At 32.5% G+C, this 19,261-nt stretch overlaps 1 protein-coding gene and 1 long non-coding RNA gene across 8 annotated transcripts; one reads left to right on the top strand and one right to left on the bottom strand.

Annotated features, from left to right (window-relative positions):
- Nucleotides 1-2,666: 2,666 nt before the first annotated feature.
- LOC120349959 lies at nt 2,667-5,675 on the bottom strand. Of its 2 annotated transcripts, none has more exons than XM_039421593.1 (3): nt 5,513-5,675; nt 3,385-5,135; nt 2,667-2,800 (listed from the first exon to the last, which is right to left on the bottom strand). In XM_039421593.1, exon 2 carries the CDS (start codon nt 5,124-5,126, stop codon nt 3,687-3,689), a length of 1,440 nt encoding a protein of 479 aa, XP_039277527.1. In that variant the 5' UTR covers nt 5,127-5,135; nt 5,513-5,675; the 3' UTR covers nt 2,667-2,800; nt 3,385-3,686. The 2 variants fall into 2 exon arrangements, with proteins under 2 accessions (XP_039277527.1, XP_039277529.1); XM_039421595.1 differs by having other exon boundaries at nt 2,676-2,800; nt 4,821-5,135; nt 5,513-5,617.
- A 2,421-nt stretch (nt 5,676-8,096) lies between these two features.
- On the top strand, nt 8,097-17,270 carry LOC111043289. Of its 6 annotated transcripts, none has more exons than XR_005570542.1 (4): nt 8,097-8,383; nt 11,561-11,648; nt 14,784-14,954; nt 17,005-17,270. It is a non-coding gene; the product is annotated as an uncharacterized LOC111043289 (long non-coding RNA). The 6 variants fall into 6 exon arrangements; XR_005570539.1 differs by lacking the exon at nt 8,097-8,383 and adding an exon at nt 10,687-10,975 and having other exon boundaries at nt 14,749-14,954; XR_005570538.1 differs by lacking the exon at nt 8,097-8,383 and adding an exon at nt 10,693-10,975.
- Nucleotides 17,271-19,261: the final 1,991 nt, after the last annotated feature.

Raw genomic sequence — 19,261 nt, 5'->3', positions numbered from 1 at the left:
ACAGTATAAATATGAGAATAATTGTTTATTAGGCACTTTCGAAAGCAAAACAGGAAGGTCATAGCTCCAGCAAATCTGAGGTAATCTGAATATTAGGAAATTGTCCAAGTATTTTTATTTTTTATTCTGATTTGTCTAAATAACCTAAAAGATTATGTTCAATTATGTAAGAGGTTGAGTTTATACTTTTTATTCTTCCAAATGACAATAAGTTGATATTATTATAAATGTTTTGATTCTTGAATAATAAACACAAATAATGAAGTTTTTTGATCAGCTGTTGTACCACATATTGATTCATTTTGAAATAGTACATCAAAATTGTTGTTGATCCACTTGGTAATAATATCAAATTATACGAAAAATTGACTTTACATTAGAAATTATCATTCTATATTATCAATATTTTAAATTGAAAATCTTTATTGCCGCAGACGTATTGAGTAACTACTTACCAGTCTCACCTGTGTGCCTGGAGCTGTTTGCAAGATATCTACTTCCAAGTTGGACGAGCTGTGGAGATCAGGTTCTTAGCCTTCAGAGCTTGAATCTTTATGAAGCTTGCTAGCAGAAATACCTTTTTTGTAAGAAAGTGTTGTTGAAATATGCCTCAAATACATAAATGCGTTATCACATGAAAATATGATTGCTGAAGTATTTAAAACAAAAAATTGCTCTTCAACAAAATGAGAAGAATCTCAAAGAAATTCTTATTAAACTTGGTCTTTCCCTTTTATTATGAGGTTAGATAGAACAAATTTCTGAAAAATAAATTATATTTATTCATTTATTTATTTGAAATGAGCAAAAATATACTTTTTATTAATGACATGGCAAAATCATTTCTTTCGCGTCAATATTTTGAGATTCATTATAAAAATTTGAGATAATTCAATAACTATTTGATAATTTCAAAAATTATTGTTTCAATTTGATTATTTGAGATAAATATTTCGCAGATAATAATACGAGGCGCATTTTAAATGACGATGAGAGATACTCTTTTGCTTCTTGATTTGTTTAAGCACTGAAAACTGTATCTCTTCTTATAACGTTCCATCAACTTGGACAATTCAACAAAATAAATACTGTTAATGGAAAGCAAAGATGTTGGAAATCATTGGAGTAATTTTAAAACCAACAATTTCTTGGAACTATTGTATATCAAGTACCTTACCAATTCAAGTTGAGGATGGCCACTAACGACTGGACAAGTGTGTCAAACGTTTGAACGGACATGTCTTCAAACGAAAAAGAACATTGAGGCAAAAGGCTTGGAACGAAAAAAAGCTGTTTGACAGCAGCTTCTAATATAAAATAAACAACCCAATAGCAATAAATAAACCTCTAGAAAATTACAAATAATGCTACAAAAATAATTCAACATCAAATAGAGCAAAGAAAAAAAACAACTAAATATCAAAGATACAACAACAATGTATGAAAGATACAAAAACCTAACCTCAAAAAATGTTGTTTGAAGGCTTTTTGCTATATGACGAGCATGTGTGTATACACATCATGTTCAACCCACTTGTCCTATTGCTATAGTTTGAGTAAAATAAGTTAAGGCTTGGTCCTCCATCCCAAGAAATTGCATCAGGGTTGCCAAATCGTGTAAAATTGCAACTTTCTCAAATTTCCAATTCAACGTCACTAACGTCAGAATTGGATGTAGAATATCATCCCCAATATCCTAGTAGTGCTAAAAAAGTTTCAGGGTTAAAGGACCAAAAGGAAATTCAACTTTTATGATAAAATTGGAAACATCGCGAAAATTTGTTTTTCTTTTGAATATCACTTCTCTCAGAATCATGGGGCGTCGTAATGCGTAATACGCCCCATGATTCTGAGAGAAGTGATATTCAAAAGAAAAACAAATTTTCGCGATGTTTCTAATTTTATCATAAAAGTTGAATTTCCTTTTAATCCTTCAAACCTGGATCTTTTCCAGCACTACTAGGATATCGGGGATGATATTCTACATCCAATTCTGACGTTGAATTGGAAATTTGAGAAACTTGCAATTTTACACGAATTGGCAACCATGTAATTTCTTCGGATGGAGGGCCAAGTCTCAGCTTATTTTACACAAACTACAGTAGCCACCCCAAGGCGAACGTGCACAGTAGCAGAGACAGAGAAAAATTGAATGACTGCATGCAGACTGACAACATGGTTTGTTTGGCTCATGATTTGACACAGGGAGCTGCGCATTTTGACTTCCTGCTTTTCACAAAAGCTTTCTGCTTTTGTGGAACGTTTCACTAAAGCAGAATTGTAAAATTGTAGTCACAATGAATTTACATTTGTTTACAAGCGATTTTCTTCTCATGAACAAGTGATTATGCCTGTTTCACAAAGATTTTCATTGTAGTCAACAATGTTTGTAAAAATCACTTGTTCATAATCAATAAATTTTTACCGAAGTGGAAAGCTACCTAACCTATCTAAATGTTTTACAAGTGATCATTAAAATGATTAAAATAAAAAATAATTTTATTCAATAATTATTTTATAATATACCAAAATGTCCTATATTCCTCTATTATTAATTATTTTGAAAATATTAGTGTTAAGAAATATATTTAATAAATCTCCAAAATATTCATTAATGTATTAAAAGAGATCTTCTTAGCCCTTCCCTGGCTAATGCGATGGACTACCAGAGCTGACTCCTGCACTCTCTTAAAATCTGCCACCACTAAACGAGAATTGGTGTCTCCACTCAATTCAACTCCATGGAGGTCTTCTTTCTCTCAGTTGATTTTCAGCCAAAGTCAGTTCTCGGTGCAAAAGCCTGTAGAATAAACAATTGAGCTTAAATTCCTGGTATTATATATTTATTCTATACAAGTTAATAATACTTGTACAGTGAACAATTATATGTATACCAATAAAATCAGCATTGGATAAAAATTCTTGGAGGAATAGTTACCCAAGCTGTAGATCACTGGTGCTTCTGGTTCAACGTTTATACATCCAAGTCGCATTAGTGGTATTCATTTCAGAAGTCCAGTAATACTGGAAATCTTAAAAACAGTAAGATTCGAGCAAAATCAATGAACTACTATAACATACAATTCAAAAATATTCGGTAACATATATTCGGAATAAAATATATTCAAAAATATAACTGTAATTTCATTGTTCATGTGGCTGAGATAGGATTATGTTTAGTAGAGAAACTGCAATCATTTTATGCTTGGTAAAAAATGTTATATCGTTTTTGTATAGAACCTATACAATAAAATCATGAATAATAATCGATTCGTGCAGTAATCACGAGTAATTTTTATCAATCTGATTAACAATTTGTCATTTTTCATTTTTGGAGCTAACAATTAATAGCAAATTATTAGATTCAATATAATTTGATCATACCTGATTCTTTCATTTTGATATGAACTGAAAGTACTTGAAAAGCTGTTGATTTAAAATACAATCAGTATTTGATCTCGTGGTGGAAGGAGTTCTCGAAGACGTTGTGTCATGGTGCGTGGCAAATTTTTGAGCTGTACTCGCATAAGCAACTGATCTCTGATGAGTTCATTTCCCAGTTCACGAAGAAAAAGTCGGGGTGTTGGCACGTTTTGTCCGTTACCCAGACTAATGACCTGACTGTTGATACCAGCCACATTCAAAAGTGCGTGAAATACCACCATTGGCCACCTTCTTGTACCTCTTTACAAAGCATTGTAGGCACCGGACATTTTATCCACCATGTCCACACCAATTTTATGGTGATTATAATATGTAATCATCTCAGGTTTCTTTTTATCTCCACTTTCTTCATCAATTACTCCATCCATATGCATACTAGATATCAAAAGCACATTCTTTTTGTTTTTCTTATTTTGTGGTACATATGACACCATAGTTCCATTTTTACTGAATGCAAACATACTTGAGTATGCTTCTCTATTTTTCAAATCTTTCATCTCTTTCGGGATTTGCCATTTGTTCTTTTTTAGAGTCCCCACATACGATAGCCCATAATTTCTCGACAGAGTGTGAAGGAGAGTAGTGTCGCTGAACCAATTGTCGGCAGTGATATTACGACCTGAGTTACGGAGGGGGGTAACCATGCGTTGAACGACATCCACAGGTTTATTGCTGGCTTGGAATGGGCCCTCAGGTTGCTTGCCTGCATAGATTTCCATATTACAGGTATAGAAAACTCCAGAATCAGAAACAGTTGCAAAAATTTTGATGCCATATTTTGCAGGCTTAGAGGGAATGTATTGAATGAAGTTGCATCTTCCCCTGAAGCCCTCCAGTTTCTCGTCAATGGTGACATCTTCTCCTACATGATAACACACTTGACAGTTCTTGACGAATTTTTCAAAGATGTCTCTGATTGGGGCAAGTCGATCTTGTTCTTTTCGCTCTGCTCTGGTTTGCCTGTCATCGAATCTTACAGCCATGAGTAGGAAACGGAATCTGTTGATGCCCATGGTGAGGCGAAATATCTCAATTCCAAAACCATCACTGGCCCATAAGTCTGCCAGGTTCAGCTTCCCGGACTTATGTATCCCAGCTATGTAGAGTAAGCCAATAAATGCTTTGATCTCTGTTTTGTTCGTCTTCTTAGCATCTCTAGGTCGTGAATAATTGGGTTGGATGACCTCGATATATTGGTTAGTGAAAACAACAATCATTTCCAGCATGCTGTCATCAAACAAGCAAGCCCACGATTCAAAAAAAGTTTTTGTGCCCTTTCCTTGACCAATTGGGCCAGGGAGTCTTCTCAGTAGATTGTGGGTCCCTCTCTTCTTACTGGGCAAGGGAATTTTTTTCCATGAAATTGAATCAATTACCTTTTTTCCCTTCTTATGGTGACAAACAAAAACAAGCTCGTCATCATCACAGTCAGTCGATGCTTCCGAATCACTTTGACTTGTATCTGAGTTCTCTTCCCGTTCTTCAATCTCTTCTTCTGCATCAGTGTCATGATCCTCTTCAAGAACTTCAGGAACAAGGTTTGAGGGCCCTGGAGCTGGAGATTGAGGGTCATCATCTTGAAAGTGTTCATCATCACTTAGGCTGCAGCCATCAAGAAGAAGTTGATGAATTTGGGCGATGTCATCAGGTTTATTCACATCAAATCGTCTCTCCGTTGCCATTTGTAGACTCTGTGAAAAAAAACAGTTTCAATCAACAAACAAATAAAAAACAACATAAAATAGTTCAGAACATTGTTCTAACAAAAATCAGATTCAAATTTGTTTATTCATAAAATAATACATATTTGGAAAAAATGCAATGAATATTGTCAATGGATATACTCATGGAAGATTTGTCTGTGTGGAGGGACAAATGGTTGAAGAGAAAAAATGTTCTAATTTATTGTGAATTGCATGAATACACGCATGTCATCTGTGAGATGACCATGCCCCTATCAGGTATAAAATAAAGATTTCTAGAAAATATTGTTATCAAAAGGTATCAAAAAATTGTAACAAAAGAATGCTAAAGGTAGAAATCAGAAATTGTGCATAATAAAACTTACATTTTTACACGCCTGTCATCTGTGTGATTCTTTCAGCCAAAACACGCTCAAACTGCACTGTACAAACGCACACCAGCAACTGAACTGTCTAGCAACACGACCTTGAGGAATACTGGAGCGGGGAACCATGTTCCATCTCCTCCAACAAACTTATGCCGAAGTAACTTAGCAGGTCATCTGTGAAATGACGCGCGTGTGTGCATTGGAGTGATAAGCTACGAAAAGTTTTATTCTATCCTGACTGAAATTGTAGATAAATGCTCTAGAACAATACATACGATTAAAAAACTTTCTAAAGTTAAGATCATGAGTCCATGGATGACGCAAAATCTTCTGAGGAGAATAAATAAACTATTTGAAAAAAAATTAGTTAGGAAAAGATCTTATGATTCAACATTGCCAAACTACTATAACAATTTTTACAATAGATTGAAAATAGAAATAGGATAGATGTAAATTAATAAGATGATTATGATATATAACATTTTAATATATTAGGGCGATAACAGGATATTTCGATAGTAGACTAATATTCTTGAGCAATATCACAGAATACAACAGAAGGCCAGCGGAATAGGACATACTGTTCACGCGTAATCGAGTAGTTTCCTTTGCCAGATTGTAGATAGCGTACAGAACCCTACTCCAGTCTCGCTCACCCCCCTTCCGCACTCAGTCATCACAACAACTCTATCTCCCACTCCACTGACAGGTAGTCACCCCTCACTCCTTCCACTATTGTATAGTATATCTTCATCTTTCTTATCCTCTTCTCCTCCTTCATGATCCACTAATTCTTATTTCTCTCATATGCTACTCCTTCTTCTTCTTTTTCTCTTCCTCCTCCTAGAAGTAGAAGAAGGAGAAGAAAAAGAAGAAAAAATATCAAGTTTTCAGTTCATCATCTTCTAAATATTTATTATTTTTCATCACTATTGTATAGTAATTCTTCATCTTTCTTATCCTCTTCTCCTCCTTCATGAACCACTAATTCTATTGTAGGAGTTTTCTCTGGCAATATGTACTGTAATGCTAGCCTACTAAAACAACACAGGCAATGATGATTGAGAATCAATATTAAATTACAAATGAATTGAATCGAATGGAAGTTAAACATTTTGATTCAAGTAAATACTCACATTTGCTGCTTTTACTTCTATCTATTCATTCCTCTCCCGTCTCCAGAATCCAAGCTATTTTTTTCGATGGCAGATGAGCCTTTTTATTCCCTTTCTCCTTCCTCCATTAAATGACGCAGAGCGTCAGGAGAATTTTTCTGTAGACAATATAGAGTCCTCAATGCATACTTTTCTTGTACAACATTCTCAATTAAAATAGCTTTAGGTATTGTGATTACAATAATAGGACTTGAAAATTGATAGTTTATTGAAAAAGGGTACTATAGTTATTCTAATCAATAAATACTAAAGAATGTTTGAAACACAATTATTAAATTTCAAAATATAGAAGTGCAAATGGAATCACAAAATACTCAACTTTCATTATTATTCTTACAAATTAATAAAAAATATTTCTCTATAACTGCATGTAAAACAAGAATTTACATACTCAATTCTCCTCGTAAAACAGCTTATTTCTGAGGAGAATCTACTTTTGCGCTCGCTAACCATCTGTGCATGTGCAGTAGATTTACTTTACGCTCACCAATCATTTGCGCATGTACAGAAGAGTTACTTTATGCTCGCTAATCAGCTGATTATAAGAAACTCGCCAGAAGTAGGACAGATCTTAACATAAAAAGTCTGTAATTGTACCGGTTCTGCAGCCATGATGGATATCAGTGAAGACGAATTATTATTAACCCTGCCAAATATAAGTAATTTAATAGGTTTGTGCAGTTGTAGAAAATTTTTGTATGTAATTCGCGCGTAAAGCTTCTTCATCACTCTTGCAAAATTATCATGCTCCACTTCGCGTCGCGTGATAACTGTTTTGTTGCACATTACGCTCTTAATGCATAAATAGCTATTTTGCAATCCCAGTGACAGCCAATGTATCTCAAATATTAGATCAGTTCTGATGTCCTATGCTTGAAAACTGTTGTTGGGTGGAACTCCGAATATTTGTCAGACAGCGGAATTGGAAATATCTGGAACTCAAATTATTTGTTTGTCAGATGGCGGAATTGGAAATATCTGGAACTCAAATTATTTGTTTGTCAGATGGCGGAATTGGAAATATCTGGAGCTCAAAATATCAGAGCCAAAGTGGGAGTACTGGTAATGGGTTTGTGATTGAGAAATGGTTCAAGTCTGACTTATTTTCTGGAATGATATGCACTAATTAGCCCACTTAGGGTTATTCATAGCTCATTATATATTAATTTTGGATGGAAATTTTGGACTTGAACCTTAAAAATTAGAAACAACTTGGCTGATCTTTTTGGATTTGTTTCTCATTATCAAAATTTGGGAATAGAATACTTTTGGACCTGGTCTGTCGTTCTTTTTCAATTATATTCATATATGATTTGCGATTGCACCAAAAAATAAAAATGGAAGTAATATAATATTTTCCAGATAATATAATATTTTCTAATAAAATATAATACGTACATATTTATTATTTCTTTAGAAAATTTAATAATATGTTATCAATATAATAGCATTACGTTTATAGGTTATGTTATGAATAATAATAATGTAAGTGTAAAGTACATACTACATTTTTTGCATTTTGCAACAGAAACAGCTTCTTATGGAGTATTATTTCACAGGCTACTATTTTTTCATGTAATGTATTAAAATGTAATTATAATTGCGATTGGGATAATGCAAAAATATACTTTTTGGTTAGTGATATCTATTATATTGTGACAGAATTTGGTTTCTCAATAATTCTCATCGTGAGGTAAGTTTAATGTGGACTAAGTTACTAAAGTTGAAAATATTATTTTAAAATAGCAAATTTAATTTATTAATAATAGGCTAGTAACTTTTATTAATTTCTTTGTTCTATCATTAGAATACTTGAATAATATTAGAAGTATGGGTACTGAATAGGCTACATATATTTAGACCTTATTCCCTATTGTGAGATATTTATGAATTTCATCTTTTCTTTTAAAATACTGTAGTTAGGTTACTGCATCATTTATTCAATAAATTAAAAAAAAAGGATTCGCTAACATAAGTGATTTACATGTAGGCCTACTGCAGTCTGGCTACTTGTTGGAAAATCCATTTAGAGAAAGAATTCAAGATTAAGCTTAGAGTGGTTTAGCCAAATGTGGATTGTTTTATAAAATAAAGTTTTTCAGTGTTTTTTAAAAAGTTTTCCACTAACCAAATTATAAACTGAATGAAATTCAACCAGACTCACTGAAGCCCTAGAGCTGATTGGATTGGTTGTTTGAAGATAATTATACACGGTACTCAGACTACAGTAATTTGTAACATCATAGAGAAACAATAGCATAAAAAACACATCATGGTGTTTAATTTAATGGTTTAGTATATAGGGCTTTTATGTTTTTAATTTCACTGTTAACTCAAGCCGCTGATATTCCTATGGTATTTTTGCTTTATGGTAACTCAATATAAATATAATAACTCTGGTACTATGAGGTCCACCCAATGGCAGCATTTGATTAACATTGGTGTTGCTATTCTTGTCTATCATTAGACAAATCAAATAGCTTTGGAAATTGAAATAAGTTTAGCGCTATCCTCATGTTGCTTCACATGATTGTTTTTTTATAATGTAAAAATATACTTTTTGGTTAGTGATATCTATTATATTGTGACAGAATTTGGTTTCTCAATAATTCTCATCGTGAGGTAAGTTTAATGTGGACTAAGTTACTAAAGTTGAAAATATTATTTTAAAATAGCAAATTTAATTTATTAATAATAGGCTAGTAACTTTTATTAATTTCTTTGTTCTATCATTAGAATACTTGAATAATATTAGAAGTATGGGTACTGAATAGGCTACATATATTTAGACCTTATTCCCTATTGTGAGATATTTATGAATTTCATCTTTTCTTTTAAAATACTGTAGTTAGGTTACTGCATCATTTATTCAATAAATTAAAAAAAAAGGATTCGCTAACATAAGTGATTTACATGTAGGCCTACTGCAGTCTGGCTACTTGTTGGAAAATCCATTTAGAGAAAGAATTCAAGATTAAGCTTAGAGTGGTTTAGCCAAATGTGGATTGTTTTATAAAATAAAGTTTTTCAGTGTTTTTTAAAAAGTTTTCCACTAACCAAATTATAAACTGAATGAAATTCAACCAGACTCACTGAAGCCCTAGAGCTGATTGGATTGGTTGTTTGAAGATAATTATACACGGTACTCAGACTACAGTAATTTGTAACATCATAGAGAAACAATAGCATAAAAAACACATCATGGTGTTTAATTTAATGGTTTAGTATATAGGGCTTTTATGTTTTTAATTTCACTGTTAACTCAAGCCGCTGATATTCCTATGGTATTTTTGCTTTATGGTAACTCAATATAAATATAATAACTCTGGTACTATGAGGTCCACCCAATGGCAGCATTTGATTAACATTGGTGTTGCTATTCTTGTCTATCATTAGACAAATCAAATAGCTTTGGGGCCGCGGAATTGGAAATATCTGGAACTCAAAATATCAATGTTAAATGTCCTATGCTTGAAAACTGTTGTTGGGTGGAACTCCGAATATTTGTCAGACAGCGGAATTGGAAATATCCGGAACTCGAAATATGTTGCTAGGCGGAATTGGGAGTATCTGGAACTCAAATTATTTGTTTGTCAGATGGCGGAATTGGAAATATCTGGAACTCAAAATATCAGTGCCAAAGTGGGAGTACTGGTAATGGGTTTGTGATTGAGAAATGGTTCAAGTCTGACTTATTTTCTGGAATGATATGCACTAATTAGCCCACTTAGGGTTATTCATAGCTCATTATATATTAATTTTGGATGGAAATTTTGGACTTGAACCTTAAACATTAGAAACAACTTGGCTGATCTTTTTGGACTTGTTTCTCATTATCAAAATTTGGGAATAGAATACTTTTGGACCTGGTCTGTCGTTCTTTTTCAATTATATTCATATATGATTTGCGATTGCACCAAAAAATAAAAATGGAAGTAATATAATATTTTCCAGATAATATAATATTTTCTAATAAAATATAATACGTACATATTTATTATTTCTTTAGAAAATTTAATAATATGTTATCAATATAATAGCATTACGTTTATAGGTTATGTTATGAATAATAATAATGTAAGTGTAAAGTACATACTACATTTTTTGCATTTTGCAACAGAAACAGCTTCTTATGGAGTATTATTTCACAGGCTACTATTTTTTCATGTAATGTATTAAAATGTAATTATAATTGCGATTGGGATAATGCAAAAATATACTTTTTGGTTAGTGATATCTATTATATTGTGACAGAATTTGGTTTCTCAATAATTCTCATCGTGAGGTAAGTTTAATGTGGACTAAGTTACTAAAGTTGAAAATATTATTTTTTATTATTAAATAGAATGTACATTTGATATTAGGTTACATCAGATATGTTATTCCGAATCAGCTATTCACTATTATAGGAGCCAGTGGCAATACAGAAAATCGGCAACGCCGTTGGCCTATCTTTTCTACTGGCATTATAGCATTGACCTAACTATAAGCCTATTTGAATGAATGAATTTATTTGCCAAAAACAAGATACAAACATAAAAATTAAGGAAATGTTAATCTATTTTATTATAAATTATAACAAAATTATATCCTTATTAGTATTAATAAATTAAGATTAAATTTATGCTTACATGCATGAGTACAGTAGGTGAGGCAAAAACACCGGCAGAAGGAAGATTCCTTGTTTGCCAGTGTGACTTGTAAAATCAGCTGTAATTAACCTGTACTTAAGTATCGCTGTATTTATTTACCCTCTTTGAATGAGTAGTTTTCATTTGATCGCCAACTTTTTTCATGCCAATGTTAAATTTAATATTATACAAAAGTTTTCCTTATAAATTAACTTGAACTTATCATTTCTATTTTACAGTGCCAAACTGATCAATTGCATCCTAATGGAACGTTCAAGATGTGATTCAGTAACTGATACGGTAGTTGCAATCATTATTTTTGACCAAGTAAGTGAACAATTCACCATGAAATGGTATTTTTGCTTTATGGTAACTCAATATAAATATAATAACTCTGGTACTATGAGGTCCACCCAATGGCAGCATTTGATTAACATTGGTGTTGCTATTCTTGTCTATCATTAGACAAATCAAATAGCTTTGGAAATTGAAATAAGTTTAGCGCTATCCTCATGTTGCTTCACATGATTGTTTTTTTATAATGTAAAAATATAATTAATTAGACCTTACAAAAAGATTTAATTTAAATCATGAAAATTTATGAATTACTAATTGAATAATATATTTTCTTGATGAATAAAATATTATTTTTTATTATTAAATAGAATGTACATTTGATATTAGGTTACATCAGATATGTTATTCCGAATCAGCTATTCACTATTGTAGGAGCCAGTGGCAATACAGAAAATCGGCAACGCCGTTGGCCTATCTTTTCTACTGGCATTATAGCATTGACCTAACTATAAGCCTATTTGAATGAATAAATTTATTTGCCAAAAACAAGATACAAACATAAAAATTAAGGAAATGTTAATCTATTTTATTATAAATTATAACAAAATTATATCCTTATTAGTATTAATAAATTAAGATTAAATTTATGCTTACATGCATGAGTACAGTAGGTGAGGCAAAAACACCGGCAGAAGGAAGATTCCTTGTTTGCCAGTGTGACTTGTAAAATCAGCTGTAATTAACCTGTACTTAAGTATCGCTGTATTTATTTACCCTCTTTGAATGAGTAGTTTTCATTTGATCGCCAACTTTTTTCATGCCAATGTTAAATTTAATATTATACAAAAGTTTTCCTTATAAATTAACTTGAACTTATCATTTCTATTTTACAGTGCCAAACTGATCAATTGCATCCTAATGGAACGTTCAAGATGTGATTCAGTAACTGATACGGTAGTTGCAATCATTATTTTTGACCAAGTAAGTGAACAATTCACCATGAAATGGTATTTTTGCTTTTGCTCTAAATCAGTATGGGCTGGGACACACAGAGAACAATCTGCGGGAAGCGGTCAGAGTGGCCTTCATCTATATTTTAGATATTCATATCTATAACCTGCTAAGACCTCTCTGATTCCTGTCCGCAGATCGCTGTGTGTGTGTCCAAGCCACAAAGTTTTACCTTATTTTTTATAAATACTGTGCGCCACCCACTTGGAAAACGTTTTACATGTGACATTTTTGTACTGTTTCGATTTGGATACTATCAAAAACAACTTGAATATGGCAATTTTAAAAAATCTGAGAAATCAAATATATAATGAGACAGGCAATACTTTCTTAATCACTTTATACTTGTTTTCATCCCTCTGGAAACGCTGCTGCATTGTGGTCGTCAGGCTAGTTTCACACTCATTCGGTTCGTTTCATTTTCGGCAAATTCAGATAAGTGTGAAACGGTAATTCGGTTTGAATTCGGTACCGAATAGAAACCGCATAGAACCGAACGCCCACTTGACACTTGACTCTAATAAATTCCATCAGGTTTCAATTCGTTGCTAGCGAGAGGCTACTTTCACACACTTTCGGTTCGGTTCGTTTCGTTTTTGGCAAATTCCGATAAGTGTGAAACGATGATTCGGTTTGAATTCGGTACCGAATAGTAACCGCATAGCACCGAACGCCCCCTCGACACGAATAGGTTTTATCATATTCGAATTTGTTGCTAGGGAAACAGGAAAAAACAAAGTCTGCACACGCTGGCCGTTTTTGTTTTTATTTTAACCTGATATCGTGATTATCTGTTTCAAAATTTTCCAAGTCAAAATCATATGGTCAATTCAATTCTGTTAGTTCACAGGAACATTTTTTCTCAATGAATAGTTTGCCAAAAAAATATAAAAGATATAAATTAAAACCCAGGGAGAATTTTTTTTCACGAATATTACATGATTTCATCAATGGAGAGAAGAGATGAAGTTTATATACCATGTGTCAAAACAAGGAACAAATTTTCAATTTAAAAAATAATCTCTCTAAACATCCAAAATTAACATAATCAAAAAGAAACTATTCAAATAATTCACAATTTTTAATTAACTTTTAGGGTCGGTTTCCGAGCTCGGGATTTAGCTGAGTTCTAGACTTTAACTGGCTTTAAACTTTGGAGTCAGAAAATTGGCTTTCCGAGTCAGAGCATTGGCGTAGTCGAGGACTTAAATAGACTCTGGAGTTTATAATTTCGCTTTCTGAGTGAAGGGCTTTTAAGTCCAGGACTTGAGCAACTATCTTGAATAATGAATCCTCAAAGTTTCATGAATTTATTTGCTCCCAATTCAGCAATGGATCGGATCTCTCCCAAGATTTAAACTATATATAGCAAAAAGTAAAAATTATGAATTGAGTTTTCCCTTGTGATGTGCTTCATTTAGTGAGACCGATGGTATAAAAATCGGAATAGCCTTATTTGAAAAATGTTACCATAAAAAGTTTTGAAAAGCTTTTGATGCACAACTTTAAGTTATCATTCTTATCAAACATACACCTGCCACTCCCACTAAACTGTTGACGTCTTGTTCAGGTGACACCACTAAATATATTTATGAATACCGACTAGCATAATCTAACTTATTGCCTAAGCACAAAGCATTTGTCAGGTAAAAAAAACATCACATTCATATTAGGTGTACTTCGTCTACTTGGGCCTACGTTTATTTATTATTATTTTGTACCAATTTTCACTTATATAAGACTAAAACTACCATAATTTTATCTTTGATAGATTAACAATAACAATTTTAAGACGTCTAGCTATTATGCTTATCAACTCATAAAATATTTTGTAGGCAACACCAGAATAATTTAATATTTTATTTTCTCAAGTTTAATATTGATATTTCATGTTTTTTAAGAGCATTCTAAAAGATATATATAGAGAAGTTGATGTTTTTTCTAGCTCAAAAATGTAAACTTGAATCGTGAAATGTGAAGAAGATCATACATTGACAGCCTATCATTTGCATATGAGCATGTTCCTACTGCTGGCAGCAAATAATGGGATGATAATATATATTTTTTTTAAATATTGAATGCTGGGATTATAATATTAATCATAATTTTATTATTACAGATTGAATCCAAAAATAATTGAAGAAATGGTTTCAGATGATTACGAATAAGCGCAGCTATATCTGGAGAGGTAATGCACCTACTGATATCCCGTGATAAGAACTTGGGAGAGATTTAGTGAAAACCTGGAGAACGGCCACTTAGCTCACAAATCTGAGCTGTTCACATCAAGCTGATATTTGTGACAGCCATTATAGCTTTAATCATGTAAGTAAACACTTGATCATAATATAATTTTCAATTATTTGTAACAATTAACTGCGCCCGGTTCTACTCAGAATAACAAAGGCACAGGTTTCTTTCTTTAAACTACAACAGTACTATCACCGACAGGAGTCGAGTCGGAGCAGTGGTAGCGGACGTTCGTGTTTCGAGGAGCGCACATAACATAAACCGTTTCTTGTTTATGCCTTCAGAAATCTTTTTTCATCGTAGATCTTGTCCATAACCTAATAACTTACTTTATTAATTTATTCTTTCAATTAATACCTAATAATCTTTCTAATAATAACTCATCATTAATAACATCAGTAATAAAATCGGTATTGCACCTCTTAAAGTCTACTAAAGTATTTAGTACTTGTCTCTCTACTTGAACTTATCAGTTGCGAATTCATTCATCAGTAACCATAATCAACCAACTTAGCTGTATTAAACTGTATTGAATCGTAAATTATCTCTTTATAAATTGTAGGTTTGAATTACTTTTACTCATAATATTAATATATTTTTTATCCATCCAGGAAATTGAATAAACTAAATTTTTATATATCTGATCATCACCAATAAATATTTCACTGTATAAATTCATTACCGTATAATCGGATACAGGCCATTAAAACCGTAAATAAAATGAAAAATAAATAAAACAGGAGTTCTACTATTTTTCTCTTTGGGAGGCTGGTGGGAGTGTTTACCGCTTCTCCTGGAAACAATTCGTCCACTAGCATCCGTCCTAATGGTCATTGAACACCACTTATTTGTATATCTATATGAGATTTGTCCCTTCTGGGATACGTAGCTTTTTCGAAATTTGAATTCGCCAACCCACATAAAACCATCCATTACACTAAAGTCTGCAGTCAGACTATTTCGTTCTGAATCATTCATATTTTGATGAATAAAGCAAGTAAACAGCAAAACAAAAAAAACTTGAATTAGCCAACAGATTATCATGCAAGCAAGCTAACACATATTTATATTTTTAATACTAATATACTAATCTTGCATCCTATAAGCCTATATCAATTCTTACAGCTCGTCATGAAAAATTAATTCAGTAAGATTATTGTTATAGTTGAGCGTTAAATATTCCATTAGGTAATTGGTATCAAAGCATGTCACACTTAACTTTATTTCTTGATTCATTAAATTTATCTGACAATCAATATTTTCATTTACATCTCAATACGGTACGGACTTCCTGTGCTTAGTCATGCAGCATTTATTATTCCGAAAACATTCCTTCTCAATCAATTAGTAGTAAATCTATCATTAAAGTGTTGGATTAAATAAAATAGATAGGTAAATCAGTGTTTCAAAGATGAATTTAATGAGTTCATAGTTGTTGATTGTCAGTAGATGGTCCAGGAAATACGCGATATACGATGAATCACACAGAATTCCATATTCTTTCCATCTTCCATTTCAGGATGAATATAAGCTGAGCTAAATTAAAAAAATCGTAAATTATTCTGTCATTCTTCAGTAATTAATGAATGCAATATGAACAACTCTCTTTCATGAGGTGAATCATTTTTTCCAACATTTTCCAGTTTCTCAATGATAGGGGAGTGATAATTATTTGTATAGGTCTTCTAAGGAACCATTATCTACAGCTGGTACCAATCAACTAAACTTCAACTCCAAACTACCGTATTAATACCAGTATACAATTTATAAGTTTATTACAGCTGTTAACTTTAGATGCTAAATCATATTATCACAACTTGATCTTCAATCATGATCATCTTCCCGTTCATCGGTAGCCGCTGGGCCGACAATTTCGGAAACATAGGTCTGTAGAATGGATTAATAAATAATTGTTATTAGTCCCCCTATCAAAATTTCTATTCAGAAACCATCCCCACTATTCACACAACATATTCCTAAAGTTTCATGTCATTCTGTCAAGTAGTTTTTAAGTCTATAGGGAACAAACAAATTAACACACAGACATTTTTTTATATATACATAGATTATTTCTTTCTTACATAATTATCTTTCTGTTGTTTCCACTTATTTTTTTCTGTTACAGTTTCTCGATTGATCAAAGCACAACAGGCTGCATCGTTCGTCACCTCTGCCTTCAAGCGCGTTATGACTTACTCCAATAAGCCAACCAAATATCCTTAATAAGCAATAGAAGTTCTTATCGACTGTGTATGACTCATTAATATCCATGTTTTGTATAAATTTATGTGATAGACCTACTGATATTAATGTTGATGTACCGTAATGTTTTTTGCTCATGTATAATATTGATAATAATACATTAAAAATAAATAAAAAGTTAAATTATTATTGTTGGTTTTTATTGTTCTAACTTTTGACTTACTGAGGGCCAAAGTCGTTGTCCGTCTGTTTGTATGCTCTGCAATAACTTTAGAAAGAATTGATCAATCAGCTTCAAATTTTAAACACGTATTCTTCAAACCTTTTTACAGGTCAAGTTTGTGGAACAACAAAATTTACTCACTCCATCGTCCTTTTTCAGGATATAACAAATGACATTAAAAGTGCATAAGAAAAAAAGTAGTTTTGATTTATCATTTAGTCAGCTGAAGAATTCATTGCATGCAATTTATCCATTCATTCATTCATAACATACCGTAAGTTGAAACTATTTGGAAGCTATGACAGCACAGACATGCGTCTGCATGCGTTGACACCAAATGAGTGATGATGATCAAGGGCCGGTTTCCGAGCTCGGCATTTAGCTGAGTTATATACTTTAAACAGCTCGAGTTGGCTTTCCGGAACGGGGCGTAATTGCAGCCCACGTTTAAATTAAATTTCAAAAAACTAGAAGTGATAAAAAGAAAATAGTGTTAAGTTTCAGCTATTTTGAATCATTTGGGAATGTTTCACTTCGTCAATAAAAAACGTTTCCAATTATAGAAATGAGAAAATAAAGATAATCATAAAAACTACCACTACGCCCCGTTCCGGAAAGCCAATTTTCTGACTTCAGCTGTTTAAAGTGTAGAACTCAGCTAAATCCCGAGCTTGGAAACCGGCCCTAAATGATCATTTCATGATTTCAACTGGTTAATGTACAACATAATATTTACTAATTCTATTACATCAACAACTGATACGAGTTGAGATATCAATTTACGGCTTTCGCCATTCATTTTTTCTTGGAACTCTGTATCGAAATCATGTATCAAATGAATACCTTCTCATTAAAACAAATGAATTTGAATTATATGTAGTCCAGGCAACGAATGCTCAAATGAAGGTATAGAGGGAAAAGTTTGGAACACAATTTTCAACTCCACAGCTCTTTTAAGGATAGTTAGAGGATTAACATATCAAAAGTCCTCACCCCTACCCCCTGTGCTAAAGGGGTGGGGGTGGTTTGAAAGTAACATTTTTTCATTTTTCGCATATATCTCAGAAACTATGCATCTTATGAACATTTATAAATCTAGCAAAATTGAAGCTTACAAAATTACCAACAAGTTTTGTCCTTTACATTTTTCCATATCTCTCATAGTTTCTGAGATATCCGCCCTTGAAGGTGAGACATTTTTTGAAAAAACAATTCTGCCTTCAAGTTTTTCATCTTTTCGGTCTTATAATTTTTGAACGATTGATGGAAAAAAATCCGTACTGATTATGAGCTGATAAAGCATCAAATTATCTTCAATTTGATGTATATTCCCACTATTTTACGCATTTCCCTACGACTGTTGCAGCAATTTTAGTTTAGAGAGTGAAATTTTCTGTTCAGCAGCAATAGATCAGTTGACAATGAAATTTGAAGGGAATGTTTGGAACACAATTTTCGACTTTGCTGCTTTGTTGAGACTAGTTTGGAGGTGAGCATATAAAAAATCCCAACCCTTACATCATGTGCTGAAGGGATGAGGGTGGTTTGAAAGTTGCGTTTTCCACTTATTACTTACATGCTTATATCTTGGAAACAATGGGTTATATTGACATAACCAACTACATAAAAATGAAGCTTAATAAATTTCCTTCAAGTTTTGTCTAATAGAGGTTTTAGATAAATCCTATACTTTTCGAGATATTTATGTTCTTAAGTGATGCATTCTCGAAAAACCAGATTTTCTTCCATTTTTTCGCTCTCTCAAGTCTTATAAATTTTCAACAATTGATAGAACAAGAATGTGCTAAATACGAGATTGTAGAGCATTAAATTACCTTTCATTTCATGGCCGAAAAGATGAAAAACTTGAAGGCAGAAGTGTTTTTTCAAAAAATGTCTCACCTTCAAGGGCGGATATCTCAGAAACTATGAGAGATATGGAAAAATGTAAAGGACA

The sequence above is a fragment of the Nilaparvata lugens genome, chromosome 2 (assembly GCF_014356525.2).
Source record: "Nilaparvata lugens isolate BPH chromosome 2, ASM1435652v1, whole genome shotgun sequence".
Classification (NCBI taxonomy): domain Eukaryota; kingdom Metazoa; phylum Arthropoda; class Insecta; order Hemiptera; family Delphacidae; genus Nilaparvata; species Nilaparvata lugens.
Note: the sequence above shows the minus strand (reverse complement) of the source record. Positions and strands in the feature narration are given on the sequence as shown.